The sequence below is a fragment of the Ursus arctos genome, unplaced genomic scaffold (genome assembly GCF_023065955.2).
Source record: "Ursus arctos isolate Adak ecotype North America unplaced genomic scaffold, UrsArc2.0 scaffold_19, whole genome shotgun sequence".
NCBI classification, from domain to species: Eukaryota; Metazoa; Chordata; class Mammalia; order Carnivora; family Ursidae; genus Ursus; species Ursus arctos.
The window spans coordinates 8,103,968-8,119,728 of NW_026622863.1; the positions used below are offsets into that span (position 1 = coordinate 8,103,968).

The 15,761-nt window shown below is 51.1% G+C and overlaps 1 protein-coding gene across 1 annotated transcript in view; it reads right to left on the minus strand.

Moving 5' to 3' along the window:
• The window catches only part of ZNF423 (zinc finger protein 423), a 318,969-nt gene that overhangs the window by 199,420 nt on the left and 103,788 nt on the right, over nt 1-15,761 (minus strand). The window contains exon 3 of the mRNA XM_026494717.4: nt 11,831-12,031. Within this exon, the coding sequence (XP_026350502.4) occupies nt 11,831-12,031 (201 nt within the window). The remainder of the gene's footprint in view (nt 1-11,830; nt 12,032-15,761) is intronic.

Consider the following 15,761-nt stretch of genomic DNA (forward strand, 5'->3'; position numbering starts at 1 on the left):
TTTATCCAGAAGTGATAGTAACGATACCAAGCACTGGATCACCACCATAGGGACAGACGGCAGCCGCACTGGTGGGACAGGCCGTGCTCATCCCTACCCCTGCGGTCAGGTCACCTACTCTGGACTCTGGTTAAATGGCATAAGCTCCTTCCCCCTTTGGGCTGATGCTGCCTCACAGCACCCACCCCCCCACACACCCCGTTCTTCTGCTGGCAGCACCCTGATTTCCTCTGGGGAACATCTCTGGGTCTGCCATGTGGAGCCCTCCAATCGGTCTGAGCCGAAAGCCAACATACAGTCATCAGTGCCAGGAGATGAAGGAAGACCGGGTTCCGAAGCCTTCACCAGGGTCCCTGGATTTAGCCGCACCTGAAGCTAGTGCTAACTACATCTGGATTTTCTAGTTACCGGAGCCGCTGAATTCCCCTACTTGATTGAAGCAATGTAGGCTTGAGTTTTCCAACACCAGCCACCGAGAAGTCTAACTTCCCAAACTACAAGCACGGCTTTGAGGACCGCCCCCCTCGCCGTCCTCCCCTGAACCCGTCCCGGCCCCGGTCTCTCCAGCAACATGCAGAACTGAGCTCTCGCCTCCTCGTCCTGCTTCTGTGGACACAGCCTCCGAGCACACTAACCGTTCTGGCAGGGAACCTGCTACTTGTTTTCCCCGCTCATACTGCTCACATGGGCCTTGGCCAGCACTCAGCTACACCACCGAGGGAACCAGGCGCTTCTTTAGAACGAAATAACTACATACAGGTCAGTTTAAGAATCTCGTGGCCAAAGCCAGCAAGGGGCTAGGTGCTATAAAAGGTAAGTTCCTGAGGCCAGAACCTACTGTCCGTTTCACTCACTACTCTATCCCCCATGTCTACATTCATTCCAAGCTCATAGTAGGTGCTTTAAAAAGTCACCCTATGAATGAATACATACATACCAGGGGGTGCTGTGGTTCTAAAGAATACATTTTTCTTTTGACCACTAGTTTGCTTTGTTCTTTTGGGCACCGGGAGTTGTAGCCTAAGCAAGGGACACGGGAAGAGACCATCGATAGCTTTCAGCTCTAATAAAGGACTCGGAGAACAGTACTTTCTAGTTGCCCCTTGTACCCCAAAACCAGGTTAGGATCCAGCTTGAGGCTATTCCGATCTTCACCGACCAGCATTTCTCAAAGCTTTTCGAACCTCAAATTGGAGGAAACCAAGATTGATGACTCGGGAAACACAATTGTCAGGTCTTGATGCCCAACAGATTAAGGAATCCACACGCCCCTCCAGGAGAAAGCACCAGGGCCTCTCCGAGGGGCTCTGGTCCCTGTGTATCCTGACCATCAGTGATGGGAGGCAGGCAGGAGCAAGGAGGGCTGGACTGATGAAATTATAGTCTTGACGGGAAAGGGATTGACCAGAGCACCACATAACTGGCCCTGGGTTTGCTCAGTGAGATTTTGGAGCTATTCATGTATCCACTGCAGGAAAACACTTATTACTCAAATATGTATAGAATAAAGAAAAAATCTTGTTATCGCGATTTTGGAATACTTTATCTGTCCCCCTCCTTCCCCCTGAAGCTGACGGTGGATGATGTGACTTGGGGTCCCTCTGGCGACCCTGGGTCCCTCAGAGGCCGGCACAGCAGACTGATTTCATAGCTACCTCTCCACACCACCTGGGCACCTGAGCCACTCAAGCCTCAAGGTCAGACCAACCTGATGGCTACCCAGCCTCTCTCCAGCCTGGGCCCGAGGCCTGGACACAATGTCCCAGAGGCCCAGCAGCCGGGGGATGCCACCAGGGCGTGACCTGCTTCTCTCAGAACTCTGCCCCCAAAGGGCCAAGAGGCAGAGAATCAGGGACGGGAGGGTGGGCCAGCTTCCGTTCCCACTTCCACGAAGTTGATAAGAATTCAAGCGTCCGAGTCACTCCTCTGCAAGAAGCAAACAAAGAAAAAGTCCAGTCCAAATGATGTGAGGTTTGTGGGTCCAGCACCAGTCCCCTGCACTGCCTCCCAAGTATTACCAGCCACTTCCTGGGGGAAGGGGGGGGGCACCCACAAAGTCACCACCTCCCTGTGTGACCTTGGACAAGTCCTAGCTCACTGAAGAGCCTGGCCCAGTCCAGGCTTTCAGACGGCCTGAGGGGTTCCAGGGCAGGCTGAGAGGGCAGGAGGAGCGATGTAGGCAGAGCTCAGACTCTGCAACACCCTTTAACAAAATGTTCTGCATTTACCGGCTCTATACACCAGCTATGTTGAGAGTAAGGGTTTGAGAATAAGGTTAGAAGGCGCTGAGCTAGGGGATCTTTAAGGAACCAGCCTCCCTAAAATTCTGAGACGAGATGGCTAGATCCCATCAAGAGCAAAGTGAATGGGCTTGACCATCAATACTTGGCTATCTGGCATTGGATTCAACGAGTGTACTCCTCTGTATTTGCCTGCATATCACTCCTTCCTCCTACAGAAGACATCCTGGGAGCCCCCTCCCCAGTTCTCAGTCCCAGTGGTCTGTAGGGAGGTGCCCCTGATTCCCACCACCCTGAGCCTCACTATTATGCACATCTGTCCCCCACGCCCCGCCCCGCCCTGTCTCAGGGACACCTTCCGGGATGAGCCTTGGTCATGGTTGCCCCACTAGCAGTCAACCTCAGGCCTTCTGTCCTGGCGATCAGAAAGAGGCTGCTCTTTCTTTGCAGCAGGAGGGTGGAATCCTGGAGGCGACACCCCTGCCACTGAACACCTGGGGATGGGGTTTGTAGAGACAGCCTTGGAGCATGTCCGTGGAGGGTGGTACTTGAAGCCAGCCTTACTTCTCAGTTTCTTGAGCTGATGAATCTGCATTTTTTTTTTTTTTTTTGCTTGTCAGCTGGAGTTGAATATGCAGACAGCATGTTAATTGAGGACCTATTGTGTGTCAGGCAACCCAAAGGATCATGGCGACTTCACTTTCCAGCTAGATTATACATTGCTTGTTAACAGAAACGTTTTCTCTCTGTCTCACTCTCTCACTAACACAGATGCACACACAACCCCAGGCTCACAGTAGGTATGGTATCACAACTTGCTAGCGCAACATGTGCCTTCTGGAAACTTCCAAGCTGAAATGGATGACAGCAGGCTGGACCCAGAAATACACATGCAACCAGCCTGAAGGCCAGCTCAGGGTTTGTCTTTTCCTCCCAGGACCTTGAGGTCCCGCTGGGTGTATATCCTGGCCCTAACAACAGGAAGCCAGTGGAAGGTTTCACTGCTGCCAGCAAAGGAGAGGAAACCAGGACCCAGACTGGGCCAGTCCCAGGCCAGTCCCGGGCCAGTCCCCTTCACTCTCCCAAGGCTTCTCCAGGTCCCCTCACTGAGGGTCATCCCAGGGGGGGTATGCAGCCGACGCCATCCCCATGTCGGGCACCACACCTGAATTCCACTCTGGCCCACTCCCAGACACAAACGAACGCACCCGTAGGCACAATGATTCAGAAACCCATTGAGGCAGTAGAAGGAGAAGATCCTCTCCACTTTGGAGAGCCCTCAGAAACGTCAGAACACGCCCATGGACACAGTGTTTCCCATGGAAACCAAGGGACACGTGGATTCTTCCCACCTTGACCCCAGCCTTCTACATGGTTAGATGTGGTGTCCAATTTTTGGAGAGAGCTGCAGGCCCCACAATGTGATAGCAGACGGCACAATGTGACCGCTCCCCGTAATCAAGTCAAGAGGGACACATTCCACAACCTGCGGGCTTCACAGGAGGTGAACAATCACGCCAGCATCCGAAAAACAACTCCCCCTCGCCGTGAGCACCAGGCGCGAGGGCACCACTGTCTGAGCCCAGCGAGAACCAGTGCCCATGCAGCCTGCTGGCTTCCCAGGCACCTTCTGTGGGGAACTCGGGGGGCACAGAGCAGGCCAGTTAGGGAAGGTTCTGATCTCACCACGGGCCAGGCAGGCCCAGACTGGCCAGTGGCTCACCCTGGCCATCTGCCTCCCTCCAAAATGGCAGCGCATTCACAGGACAGCACATGCAGTCGGCATCCTCTCAGAGAGCTGTGAGGCACAACATCTCTGCCCATGGAAGCATCTTTTATTTCTTTATGTATTTGAGAAGGAGAGAGAGAGCAAGACCGTGCGCACAAGCAGGGGTGGAGGGAGGGGCAGAGGGAGGGAGAGAATCTCCAGCACACTTCGCGCTCAGCGTGGAGCCCGATGCAGGGCTCCATCTCATGACCCTGAGATCATGACCTGAGCCGAAACCGAGAGTCGGACGCTTAACCGACTGCACCACCCAGGCGCGCCTAGAAGCATCTTTTAAAGGCCCTGGGAAAGCCAGCTATTTAAAGGCCACCCAGGGCACGTCATCTTACAAGTCACGGATGCTTCTGTGAAGTGAATACCTTCTCCATTGAGTTACGTTTTATTTAAATAAACAGTTCCTACATCCCCAGCACCCAGAAGGCTCCCTACACATAGCACGTGCTCAATACTCATTCAATGAGTAAATCACCTCTTCCATCTATAACCCCCTCTTCTGATGATTCATTAATTGAAGACCTACTATGTCCAGGCATGGTTCCTGGAGCCTTTCCTTTACAACCTCATGCCTAAGAGCCCTTTACCCATGGCATGGCCACTGACTGCTGACAGCTCTTAACTCATGGAGCCTGTGGCCTCCCTGGGGACAAGAGCAACAAACTTTTCTTGAGCACCTACTATGTGTTCTAGCTACAGGCCAAGGCTACCCTGGGGACAGAGAGGAGAACAAGATCCTTGGCATCAAGGATATATGTCCTCACCAGCACAATGGGCTGGTAAACATTTTGGTCTTTGCCAATCTGGTAGGTTAAAAATGGTAGGTAGTTTCTTGTGGTTTAAATTAACAGTTCTTGGGGCGCCTGGGTGACTCAGTCAGTTAAGTGTCCAACTCTTGATTTTGGCTCAGGTCATGATCTCAGGGTTGTGAGATGGACCCCCACGTCGGGTTCTGCACGGAGTCCCCTTGAGATTCTCTCTCCCTCTGCCTCTGCCCCTCCTTCCACCCCTGTTCCCCCACCCCTGCTCTCACTCTGTCAAGCTCTCTCTCTCTCTCAAATGAATAAATTTTTTTTTTTAATTTATGGCTCTCCTATTCTAAAGAAGGTTCCTTTCTCAACGTGTAAGAACTCACTAGTATATCTTTTTCTGGTTCTACTTCTGTCCTTTACACACGGGAGATATTCAAAATAGTGGAGACCAGTGTGGTACCAACCATTCTGAGCAGGTGCTGGCCTCAGGCAGCCCAGACTTCACCCTGCTTTCCTGCTGATTTATTGGTTATTTTCTTAGTGTTGGTAGGAGTTCCTTACATGTTAAGAAAAAATATCTTTTGCCCATGATCTGTGTCTTTGGGTTGATTTATTGTGGTTTTGGCTATGCAGAAATGTTTTATTTTTATGTGGTTGAATATTTGCCTTTTGTTTTATGGCTTCTGGGTTTACGGTTATATTTAGAAAAGGCTTCCCCACTCCGATCCTATCATATTCTTTAAAAACCCACTTATGTTTCCTTTTCGTACTTTCAAGTTTTCTTTTTCTGTTTAGATTTCTGATCCATTTGGGATTTGTTTTGGCTTTCGGAGGAGAGGGATCCAATTTCCTTTCTCCGCGATGGCTACACATCTCCCCAGTCCCGGTTACTGAGAGATCCATCTGTGCTCCACGGAGAAGCAGTGACACCTCTCTCGTACGCTACATTTCCAGCTCTGTTCACGTCCCTTCCTGCTTTCTTTTCCGGGCCCTCATCTGTCCCACACCACTTAGATTCCTACGGCTTCAGAAGATGTTTTAAAATCTGGTCTGGTTACCAGCCTTTCCCATCGCTCCTCTTGTTCAGAATTTTCCTTCCTCTCCCTGCATGCTGATCTTTCCTAACGAACTTTAGAATCGCTAGAATTTTAGAATCACTAGGACTTTAGAATCGTCTGTTTCTAAACCAGTCCCATTGTTACTTTCCCAGGCTAACATAAAGTTAACAGCCTCATGGAAGGGAAATGGACCTATTTACGATACTGAATCTTTCCACCCAAGAAGAAGGTCTGCCTTGTTTAGTGAAGTCTCTTTTGTGTCCCTCCATCACTGATTTTGCTGGTCGGTTTGTCCTCTCCAAACATCTGAATGCGGTTTCCTGGGTCTGTTGCCTGGTCTTTGTACATTCTGGGACTATGGGTGAGCAGGATCTGTGCCTGCTCTGTGTTTTCTAGCTGGATGCTGTTTACATGCAGGAAAGCTCTTGATGTGGGGGTATTAATTGTGCTCGAGCCCCCAGGCCTTTCGCACTGCGAGACGCCGGCTGACACCAAGGCGCAGTGCACGCTCCCCACGGGCAGAAGGAACTCGCGCCCTGCACCTGTGCACTTGGCAGTGCGCTGCCCAGCGGCTGCCCGTGCCGGCGCCGCTCTGCCCAAATGGAACCGGTACAAGGGGCGCCCCAAGCAATAAGGCAGGGAGGGCCCCCACCCATGCTGTCAGAGCGAGAAAGGGCCTGAGCCGGCACACAAAGGCAAGATCCCGCCAGCCGGCGGACAGGAACGAGGCTGGCAAAGGTGCCAGCCTTCACGCAGCCCCAGCCCTGTAATTAGGGCCCACAGGTCACTCTGGCCACAGCTGAACAAACCAGGGTGTAATTAACTTTCCACCCGGCTTTTTACACAGCAGCATTTCACCTTTGCCAGAATAGGCGGGTCTGCCTTTCCAAAGTGGCTGGGGAAACACTCCTCCGATCCCACTCCTCAGGAAGTGGGGGGCAGCCAAAGGGGGAGCAGCAAAATTAACCCACAGGGAGCTCTTTTTTTTTTTTTTTTTTGCTGTTGCTATTTGAACAAATCCCTCTCCATCGCGCTCTCTCTCTCTCTATATATATATGTTTTAAGTTGAGCATTCAAAAAAGCCATGTCTGTCTGGAGTTTTGTTGGAAATCGTTCACTGTCCCCAGTCTATGCTCTCTGTGTGACTGTTCAGACCTTGAATCTTAGCTCAAGCTCTGTCACCTTCAGCAAGATCCCCTAAAACTCTCTGAGCCTCAGCTGCCCGATGTGTAAAATGGGGATGAACCGTGAAAAATGGGATCTCCCCGCTGGGACCAGTAGGAGAACTAGGTGGGATCATTCTTTCATCCAACAAGCACGTATTAAGCACCGGTGTGCCAGGCACTGGGCTAAGGCATAACGGGGAACAAAACAGACATGGCTCTTGTCCTCATAAGGCTCAAAAGTAGTGGGGGAGACTGGCGTAAACACACTAAAAACTACTGCAGAGGGGCCGCCTGGGGGGCTCAGTCAGTGAAGCGTCACCTTCGGCTCAGCTCATGATCTCAGGGTCTGCTCAGTTGCAGAGTCTGCTTCTCCCTCTCCCTCTGCCCCTCCCCACTGCTCATTCACTCTCTCGCAAATAAATAAAATCTTAAAAAAAAAAAAAAACTATTGCAGAATAACCACAGAATCTGACCCGTGTTGTGCACTGTGTCGGAGGTAGGGCTGTAGGGAGAGCAATCAGGGAGGCTGCGGCCCACGTGTGGAGCCCTGGGGAGTGGCAGGGACCCCAAGTGCTTCAAGGATGCCTCTCTGTGCCCAGTGAGGAGCCTGGTCTGCGTTGGAGATCACGGAATGGTGCCTGGAGGAAGAAACCAATGCTTGGCTCCAACCTGGTCCCGAAGACAATTTCTACTCTACAGAGCAAGTGCCTGGACAGGCCCAGAGTTAGAAACCTCAGTCTTTCTAAAGAGACTCCATCTGCCTCTCCCTACCTATGATGAAAACCCACATCACACCAGTGGTGCCTTTAGCAAAGAGCCTAGGGATCTCCGAAAGCTGTCAGGTGCTCCAGCCCCGGGGGACCTGCCACGTTCCAGGACTGGCACAGTGCACAGCCCTGCTGACAGCCCAGTTCTGACATGAGGAGGAGTGTCCCTACAAGAGTGGGATCTAAAGCATTACAACAGCACAGATTCAGCACCCAAATGTCCTCGGGCAGTCAGCCTCATTAATTTGGGCCAAAGCGGCAGTCAGTCTAAATCACAGAGTCTCCTTAAAAGGTAGTCTTCGTACCAGAAAGCTGTAAAACATTCCACCTGAATCCAGACTGAAGGTCCACAGCTGACCTGCTTCAATGAGCACATAAAAAATTGGAATCAGCCCCTGGGTAAATCAAACCTCTAGTACCTGCTTCCATGGTGCCCCAGGAAGTTCCCAGAGATACTTTCTAAAGCAATTGAAGTCCTCTGGGCTTCTAGAACATGATGAAAAACACCCCCTGCCACCGTTTATAGGGTCCACACGTGCTTGGCCAACACTTCACAAACTGGGTCAACGTAAACTTCAGCTCACTCCTGTTCTGACATCATTCCAGTTAGCGGGGCCCGAAGTAACGGGGACTTTCTATCATCGGTTCAGGGAGCCGCCAAATGCTCTGGTCATTTCCTCGTCCAGGGCCCGCAAATGATGCTCCATGAGGCATAGACAAGCCCATCACAGGCATCAAGTCAGCCTTTGTCCACCCTGTTGTAGAAATCCTCATCTCCTGGTGGACCGGTCTAAATTTAATATTTTTGTGGTAGATGGACACAGGACCAGCAACCCAAGCTTTATCTGCTTGAATGCCGCTGTCTTAAAAAAAAGAGGGATCCCCCCCAAAAAGGGGTAATGGAGAAGACCATGTCGCAGCATGGGAATCCATTCAGAAAATGTTCAGTAACAAAGGCAGAATACAAAATGGCATGTGCCCCCGACGCCAAGCCCGTACGCATGTCACCCTGTGGGCCGAGTCTGGAGGAGAACAAGCTTCCATGGGGAGCTTCCCACCACCTGAGAAAATCTCCAAACCTCCGCGACTCTCCCAGATTCTGATGGAACGAGGCACCACCCCGGCCTCACCCCAAGGGCCACAGAAAGACACGGGAAGAGCCAAGAGGTCACCCTCCTAAAGCAGTTTCAGAAAAGAACCACATTCAAGATGGCGCCCCACAAACACGCCCCCACATCCCAGGACACACCCGCTTGGCGAGGGGTGTGCAGTCTCCACATTCCGGCGGTGACTGCCCCCAGCAGGGGATGAGTGGGGGCAAATGTGGTTCACACCCAAGGCCTAATTCCGATTCCAAGAGGAGCAGACAGAGGGATTGACAGGTGGCACTGCCTGAGGCCCCAAAATCTCAAAAGCAGAGAGGGTCCTGCCTTCCCTTCAAACAAGACTTGTTGGTTCCCTCAGAAACATCCACAGAGCACCCAGAGCCTGCCCAGCCTCAGCAGAGCGTGGGCCTCTCTGAAATGGTCTTTGTCGGGCTGTTAAGGTCCACCTTTCCCTCCGGGTGACAGCGTGGCCACACTGCCCACCTGCCTCACCCCTAGCACAGCGGCTGGATGACCAAGGGTGAGCACCAGCAGCCCCCAGAGCCTGGCCTGGGAGGACTTGCTATTTACTGCATTTTTGCACCATTTCCAAGTTTCACACATCTTATCCTAAAGCCGAATACATAAAAGGCTTTTTAATGAGGACAGCTCTGACTAGAGTGGGTATCAGAGCCCCCTCAGTCAGACAGGCACCAATGCCCACCCCAATAGTTCCAGAAACATCTCTGGGGACACAGTGGGAAACCACTGCAGATCAGAGAGTGTGCAGGCCGCCGAGGTAGGGACCTGCTTTGAATAAAACGCACACAATTCCCAATGGTTTATCCTGTCACTGGGTAATCCTCAGAACCTAAGACCTGGGGGAAAATTGCTCCTGACATTTTTCTTCCATGTCAGGGAGACTCTCCCAGACTGGGTCACACCTTTACTGGGCGGTAATGAATTTCTCAGGGCTGCTATTAGGCAAGGTCGTTTCCTGTACTCTTTTAAGGAATTTCTGACTCCCTTCCGTTGCTCCAGGGCTTGGGGATTCCTGGCTCCCACGTCCCCATGGAGGTCGTTAGTGGGGTCCTGTTAGGAAGCAGGCAGGAGCGTCGGTGGCTGAAGACCCTGCAGACGGAGCTACCATGATGTCAGCCAGGCTGCGGCTGTGGAGAGAAGAGAAAACCACTGGGAAAAGAAGCTGCCCAGGACCGAAGCACAATCAGCTACTACTTCCAGCAAAGAACCCCGATATTCAGCCTCAAAGCCTCACGTTGGCCCTTCATCACCTGGAAACACCACCATTCGCGAAAGTGTGGAGAGAGACAAGAGGAGCTCCTTGGTTCTGAAGAACTGAGTAGTGTCGGGGATGGGGCCTCGCTCCAAGAGCCACAGAGACTCAATGCAGCATCACTTCACAGGAGTCCTGAGGGGCCCTGGGCTAATGCGAAGCGAGCCCCGCATGTTCTCTTACACTTAGAAAATAAAGAGAATCACTTTTAATTACAAGAGCAATTCATTGATTGTTTTCCAGTCAGGGACAATATTTCATTCCCATATCGTGAAGATTCCACTCAGTTCTGGGCTAAATCAAGAAATACACAGGCCATCCACTGTTTTCTCAAGCAGGATGAGAGTATACAGCTCAGGGTCCTGGAGAGGTCCTGGCTCAGCCACCAAATCCCTAGATAACCTCGGTCAATCACCGCCCCCTCTCATGCCTCAGTATTTCCCCTCAGGAAATGGGGGGCCTGAAAAGCCAACCCCATACATCCCTTCCAATTCTGATCCCAAGCTTCTAAGTTGGCCATGACCTCTGCCTGTGGTTGAAATAGCACAAATTCCAAATGACTGGGGTTTGGTTTGCTGAGCCCCCCCAAAGGTCCAAAACTATAAGTGTCCTCTTGGGTCCACTGTTTTTGGTTATCTGTTTCTTCCAGAGGTTGAGAACAGGGGACTTGGTCTAACCAAGGCTGTGCAGGTACAGCTGTCACTAGAGGGAAAGTCATAGTTCCCCGAACACTTGGCTTTCAAACTTCTTAGAAGGTACGAAAAGTAGAAGAAGCTACAGTTTTGAGTCCCAACCTGCTTCCTACCAGCAAAGTTCCCCCAAAACACAGGTCCCCTTTGGAATACTGGTCTAAGGTTTTAGTTCCTCTCCCCACAAACCAGCACCCGAAGCTTGCATCAACAGCCACGGTAGAGAGAGATGTCGGACCACAGATGCTCTGGACTCCCTGCTTGGGGTCTGAAAATATGTCGGCTCCCTGGCCCTGTAAGCATGGCTGCCACACCCCAGGCAATATACAGGCCTCCATTCTCCCGCTCCACCCACACCACAGGACCCAGACACAGACACACATGACTCATGATGTCTTAAATCGCTCCTGTAAAACCGTGGCCTTGGCCCCCTTCTCTGAGGCTGCCAGGACACAGGAAACAGGGCTATAGTCGGGTTTGGCAGAACAGCTCCTAGCCACCCCTCTCCTCCTCAGAGAAGCAGGAGGCTGAGCACAGAGCTGGAACCAGGTCCCTTTCTGCATGGGCTCTTATTGGCCTTTGAAATTCTCCCCATCCCATCCACACCCTGCCTCAGAGCTCACTCCTTCACACGCCTTTCCACACTTAAGCTACTTAACTTTGCACTAACAACCTCCTCATTGCTGGGTTTCCAAAAGGCCTTGCAGAAATCCAGGGTGCAGGCCCTACCCACTTAGGCCCCACATTCTAGAGATGGCAGTTTTGGGGGAAGCAGTGACGGGGTGCCTCCACTGAATCCCTGCCTGCCAGGAAGCTGTTGCTTTTATTTTTAATTTTATTTAAAAGGCGGATACAGGGTACCCAAGACACCACAATAAAATGACATTAACTGTAAAATTACATTATTAATTCTTTAATCTCACTTGAGGCTTCAAGCTGTTGCTATGTCCAATTATCCGTATAACCACCTGTCAGAATCCCGGCGCTATTTAGCATTACCTCCAGGACAGCGGTGGGCCCGGTGGTCCGTCAGGTCTGCCAGACACTCGAAGTCCTGCTGACAGTGATCGCAGGTGTAAATTGACTCATCCTCCATGTCTTCATCGTCCTCATTTCTCTCCTCTTGACTTGTCACGCTGTTCCTGTCTTCCAGCGCACGGCTGGTTTTCCGATCACACTCCGGCTCTCCTTCCAGGCCTCCTGCCAACAGGAAGAATACAGTCCATGTCAGCTGACGGGGTCTTGGGAAAGGGTTTTAAAAGAATCGCCCAGCATTTATTAAGATACATTTAATTACTCTACCTCCCAGGGTCCATTATTCTTGACATCTCTCAGTATATTAATATATGGGGGTTTTTTGTAGCGTGTGGTGCCATAATTCTCAACTAGATTCTTTAATTCTTGTTGCAAATCTTCTAGGGGGATTTCCTGTCATCCTCCCCCTGCACATGGATGCTGGGGGTCGTGACCCATCACGGAGGTGAAAATGCCTTTGCATTTTGTCTCCTGAAAACCCAATTCTCGTACACACTTCTCCAGAGCCTCCATTAGCTGCTCCTAGTGCACCTAAATGTTTCGTTCCCCCCCAAAGCCTTGCAATTTAAGAGCAAGGGAGATCTCTTAGCCAAGTTCACCGTCCACACAGCACGCCTCCCAGTGTGGTGATGTTGACTCAGTTCTTTGCAAAGATGTCCTGATTCTGGAATCAACGAAGCACGTGGGTTTGTAAGACCACGGATAGTCAAAATCACAAGCTAAAATGCATCTGAGCCCTCACTCATGCCCTGGGATCAGCCTAGACGGTGAGAACCAGCTTTGGAATCACTCGACCAATTTCTGTAAAATAAATTACCTATTCTGCACATAGCACTATGCAGACAAGTGGCTAAACTGTACAGGGAAGTGCGTTAATGATCATGATAATAATGTCTTGCATTTCACGTAGTATGCCACACGCTTTTTCATAGCCCCAATTACATATGCATAGCCCCATTTCCCAGGCTTACACATCCTAGAGTTAAGAGGGGACTCAAGCAATCATGCGGTCCTGCCCCTGCTCACAGAGAGGGGCAGCCTTGTTATTCCCACTTCATAGGTAAGGCACCTGGCATCCAGGCAGGGGGACATGATCTCCCCAGCACCCGGCAGACGTTTAACTCGACATCCTAACTCCTGTCTACTGCACTTCCCTGCACAGCTGGGGGAAATGGAGCACAGCCTCAATCTGAGAGATTAATAGGACACATCAAGAACTTGTAAATCAAAGTGCAAAAAAAGCATCGTAAATATAACACAGAGAATATATTAGTAATCCCAATAAATGTCAGTGGATTAAACTTCCTCGTTAAAGTACAGAGACTTGAACTGGAAAATCCAAGTGCATGTTACGTTTTCCATGGTCTGTCCTGGAAAACAATCTACCCATCCAGAAATTAGCACTGATGTGAACTAAAGAGAGAAATCTCTGTTACGTGGAAAGACATTAATGCAAACATACACGCATATGTAAAGAGGTGTGTGTGCCCGCATACGTGCACATGTGTATGTCACATATAACAGTGCAGTTACAGCAAAAGCCTTCAGCCCACAACCTTTAAACCCCCGAGGACTAGTTGCCAAAGCAAGAAAGAGAAACGAAGCAAAGAATGCATTCGATTCGAGGTGGAAGCCACAGTCCTATAAATATTTCAATTTAGGAACAGATCATGTTATAAGGGCTCTATTTCTCCCATCTGCACAAAACACGCACTTGCAGGCACCCGACATCAAGAACCTGCGAACACAAATCAGCTCATCGGAGAGCCAGCTGCCGCCTTCCGTGGTGGGGAACGTGGCATGACACGCTGCTTGCAACTGCTCGGAGGCAGTAAAAATCAATGTTTCCATTTGTGGCCCATCAAAACATCTCTCTTCTTACCAATTAAGGGATGTACAATTTCTAGGTTCTTTTATTATCAGAACACGCCAACTCCCGGCAATACAGAAATCCCATTAAAAGCCAGGCAGCATATTTATCTCAGGAAATCTGATCGGCTGCTGCCGTGGCGACAAGAAATAGAAAGCAAAGAAATGAGAAATATCATTTGGAGCCTTCCATATTATAAGTCATCACACAACCACAGTTACACAGTCAAGCGCCCGTCTCTGAAATTCCTAGTTTACAGTCTCTTTCCTTAATAAAAAAAAATGTTCTGGGTGGGGGGAAGAACCGTCGTTCCAGCTTTATCTACTCCACGAACTCTCCAGATAATAAGCTACGTTCGGCACCACGCTTGTGCTACTTTACTTAACACACAATTTAATAGACATATTTAAATGATCCCCTTGTTACTTTTTTTTTTTTTTTTTGCCATATTTACTTGGCAGCACTTTCCATAATAGCTCATCTAATCCACGACTGGAACCACAAACATTACAATGCATTTGATCTCTTTGAATCTGGTATATCCTGTTGACTCAGGAGTAGATAAATCAGAATGTCAACTCTTGGGTTTTTATAAGGCAAAAACCCATAAAGTCATCCAAGAGTATAAATCTGTTTTAAGGAACTGTCACCTTCCCTGCCACTGTCTACTAATGGGAAGGCAAGAAGAGGGGAGGTGAGCAAAGGTGGGGGGCCGTCCCATCTTCTGAGGTCTCAGGGGGTCACACGGCCGGCCAGCCTGCCCCTTGGGAAGCCAGAGAGGGAAGACTGGTGGCATGAACAAGTTGGGGAGAAGGACCCCCGGAAGACCCAGTCCTGGAGGGGCCTTCTGCTGCGTCAGCAAATCAGGACCTCAAAACAGGAAGCCCTCCATCTGGCTCCGGCTTTATTCCCTGCAAGGCACTTTCATTGCCCCGCAGTCTCTGAACCTCACACAAGGGGAAAAGACTAAATAGTGCTATTTTTCCATTTGCAGATGAGGAAACTGAGGCTCTAGGGGGTCATCCAAAGCCAGGCGGGGGAGTTCTGACGTTAAGCAGCACGTCCTTCCCCCAGGCCTGGGGCCTGTTGGAGCCCTAAGCTCTCCAAGGCCCAGGAGGGGAGAGTTCTGAGGGTGCCATCCCCCTTGGGGATTTCCTCATTCCCAGGCCCTCCTAGTGCAGCTACTCGGGAAGCCCCTGGAGATTGGATGAATGGACCTTCCCTCCTCCGTGGACCCAGCTCTAGCTAGCCAGGGGAACCCCTGCCCATCCCAGGTCCTGCCTTCATTCAGCCCTGCGAGTCCTTGCCTGAGTGAGCACAGAGAAGGCAAGAGCTCGGAGACCACCACCAGCCCTGAGTCCCCAGCCCAAGTGCGGCCTCGAGTTTCTGACACTGTGACCCAAACGACAGGTGACCCACTGCTCTCTCCCACCACCACCACCACCCACCCACCCCCCCGGAAGAAGCAAAGTCAGCAGGCTGAGGAGCTCATTCTTCTCTGTGCAGGCCTCCAGGACTGGGAAGGACTTCCCGAAAACAGGCCCTGGAGCCCTTCCCTCCCTCCACTCCACCCCAGTCCTCCCGGGGGGCTGCCTGGAGCGATCAGAAACTGCACCCTGGAAAGGCTGGAGCTGAGCGGCTGTGAACAGGGCCTTCTCCCTGAGGGTCACCGAGCCCGTGGACAAAACTCCCCACATCCCCAGCCTCACACTCCCCACTGGACAACTCACAGCCTCATTGTGCTCCAACATGCACACCTCTGGACACACCGATGTGCACGTGGGCACTCCTTTGGCCAGGAGTCCACCAAGAGCGGCTAGCATTTACGGAGCACATGCCACATGCCAGGAACCTTCTTTGAGGACACTGGGGCAAAGCAAGGCCACCAACGGCAGGTTTCAAACACAGTTGTGTCTGACACGTACCCACCCTGCTACACGGGCTCCCCACCGTAGACACTCGAGAAATTTTTGAGGAATCTGTAAACCCTTCACAATCACATGTAGGATCCTTGTCCTGGCCCCA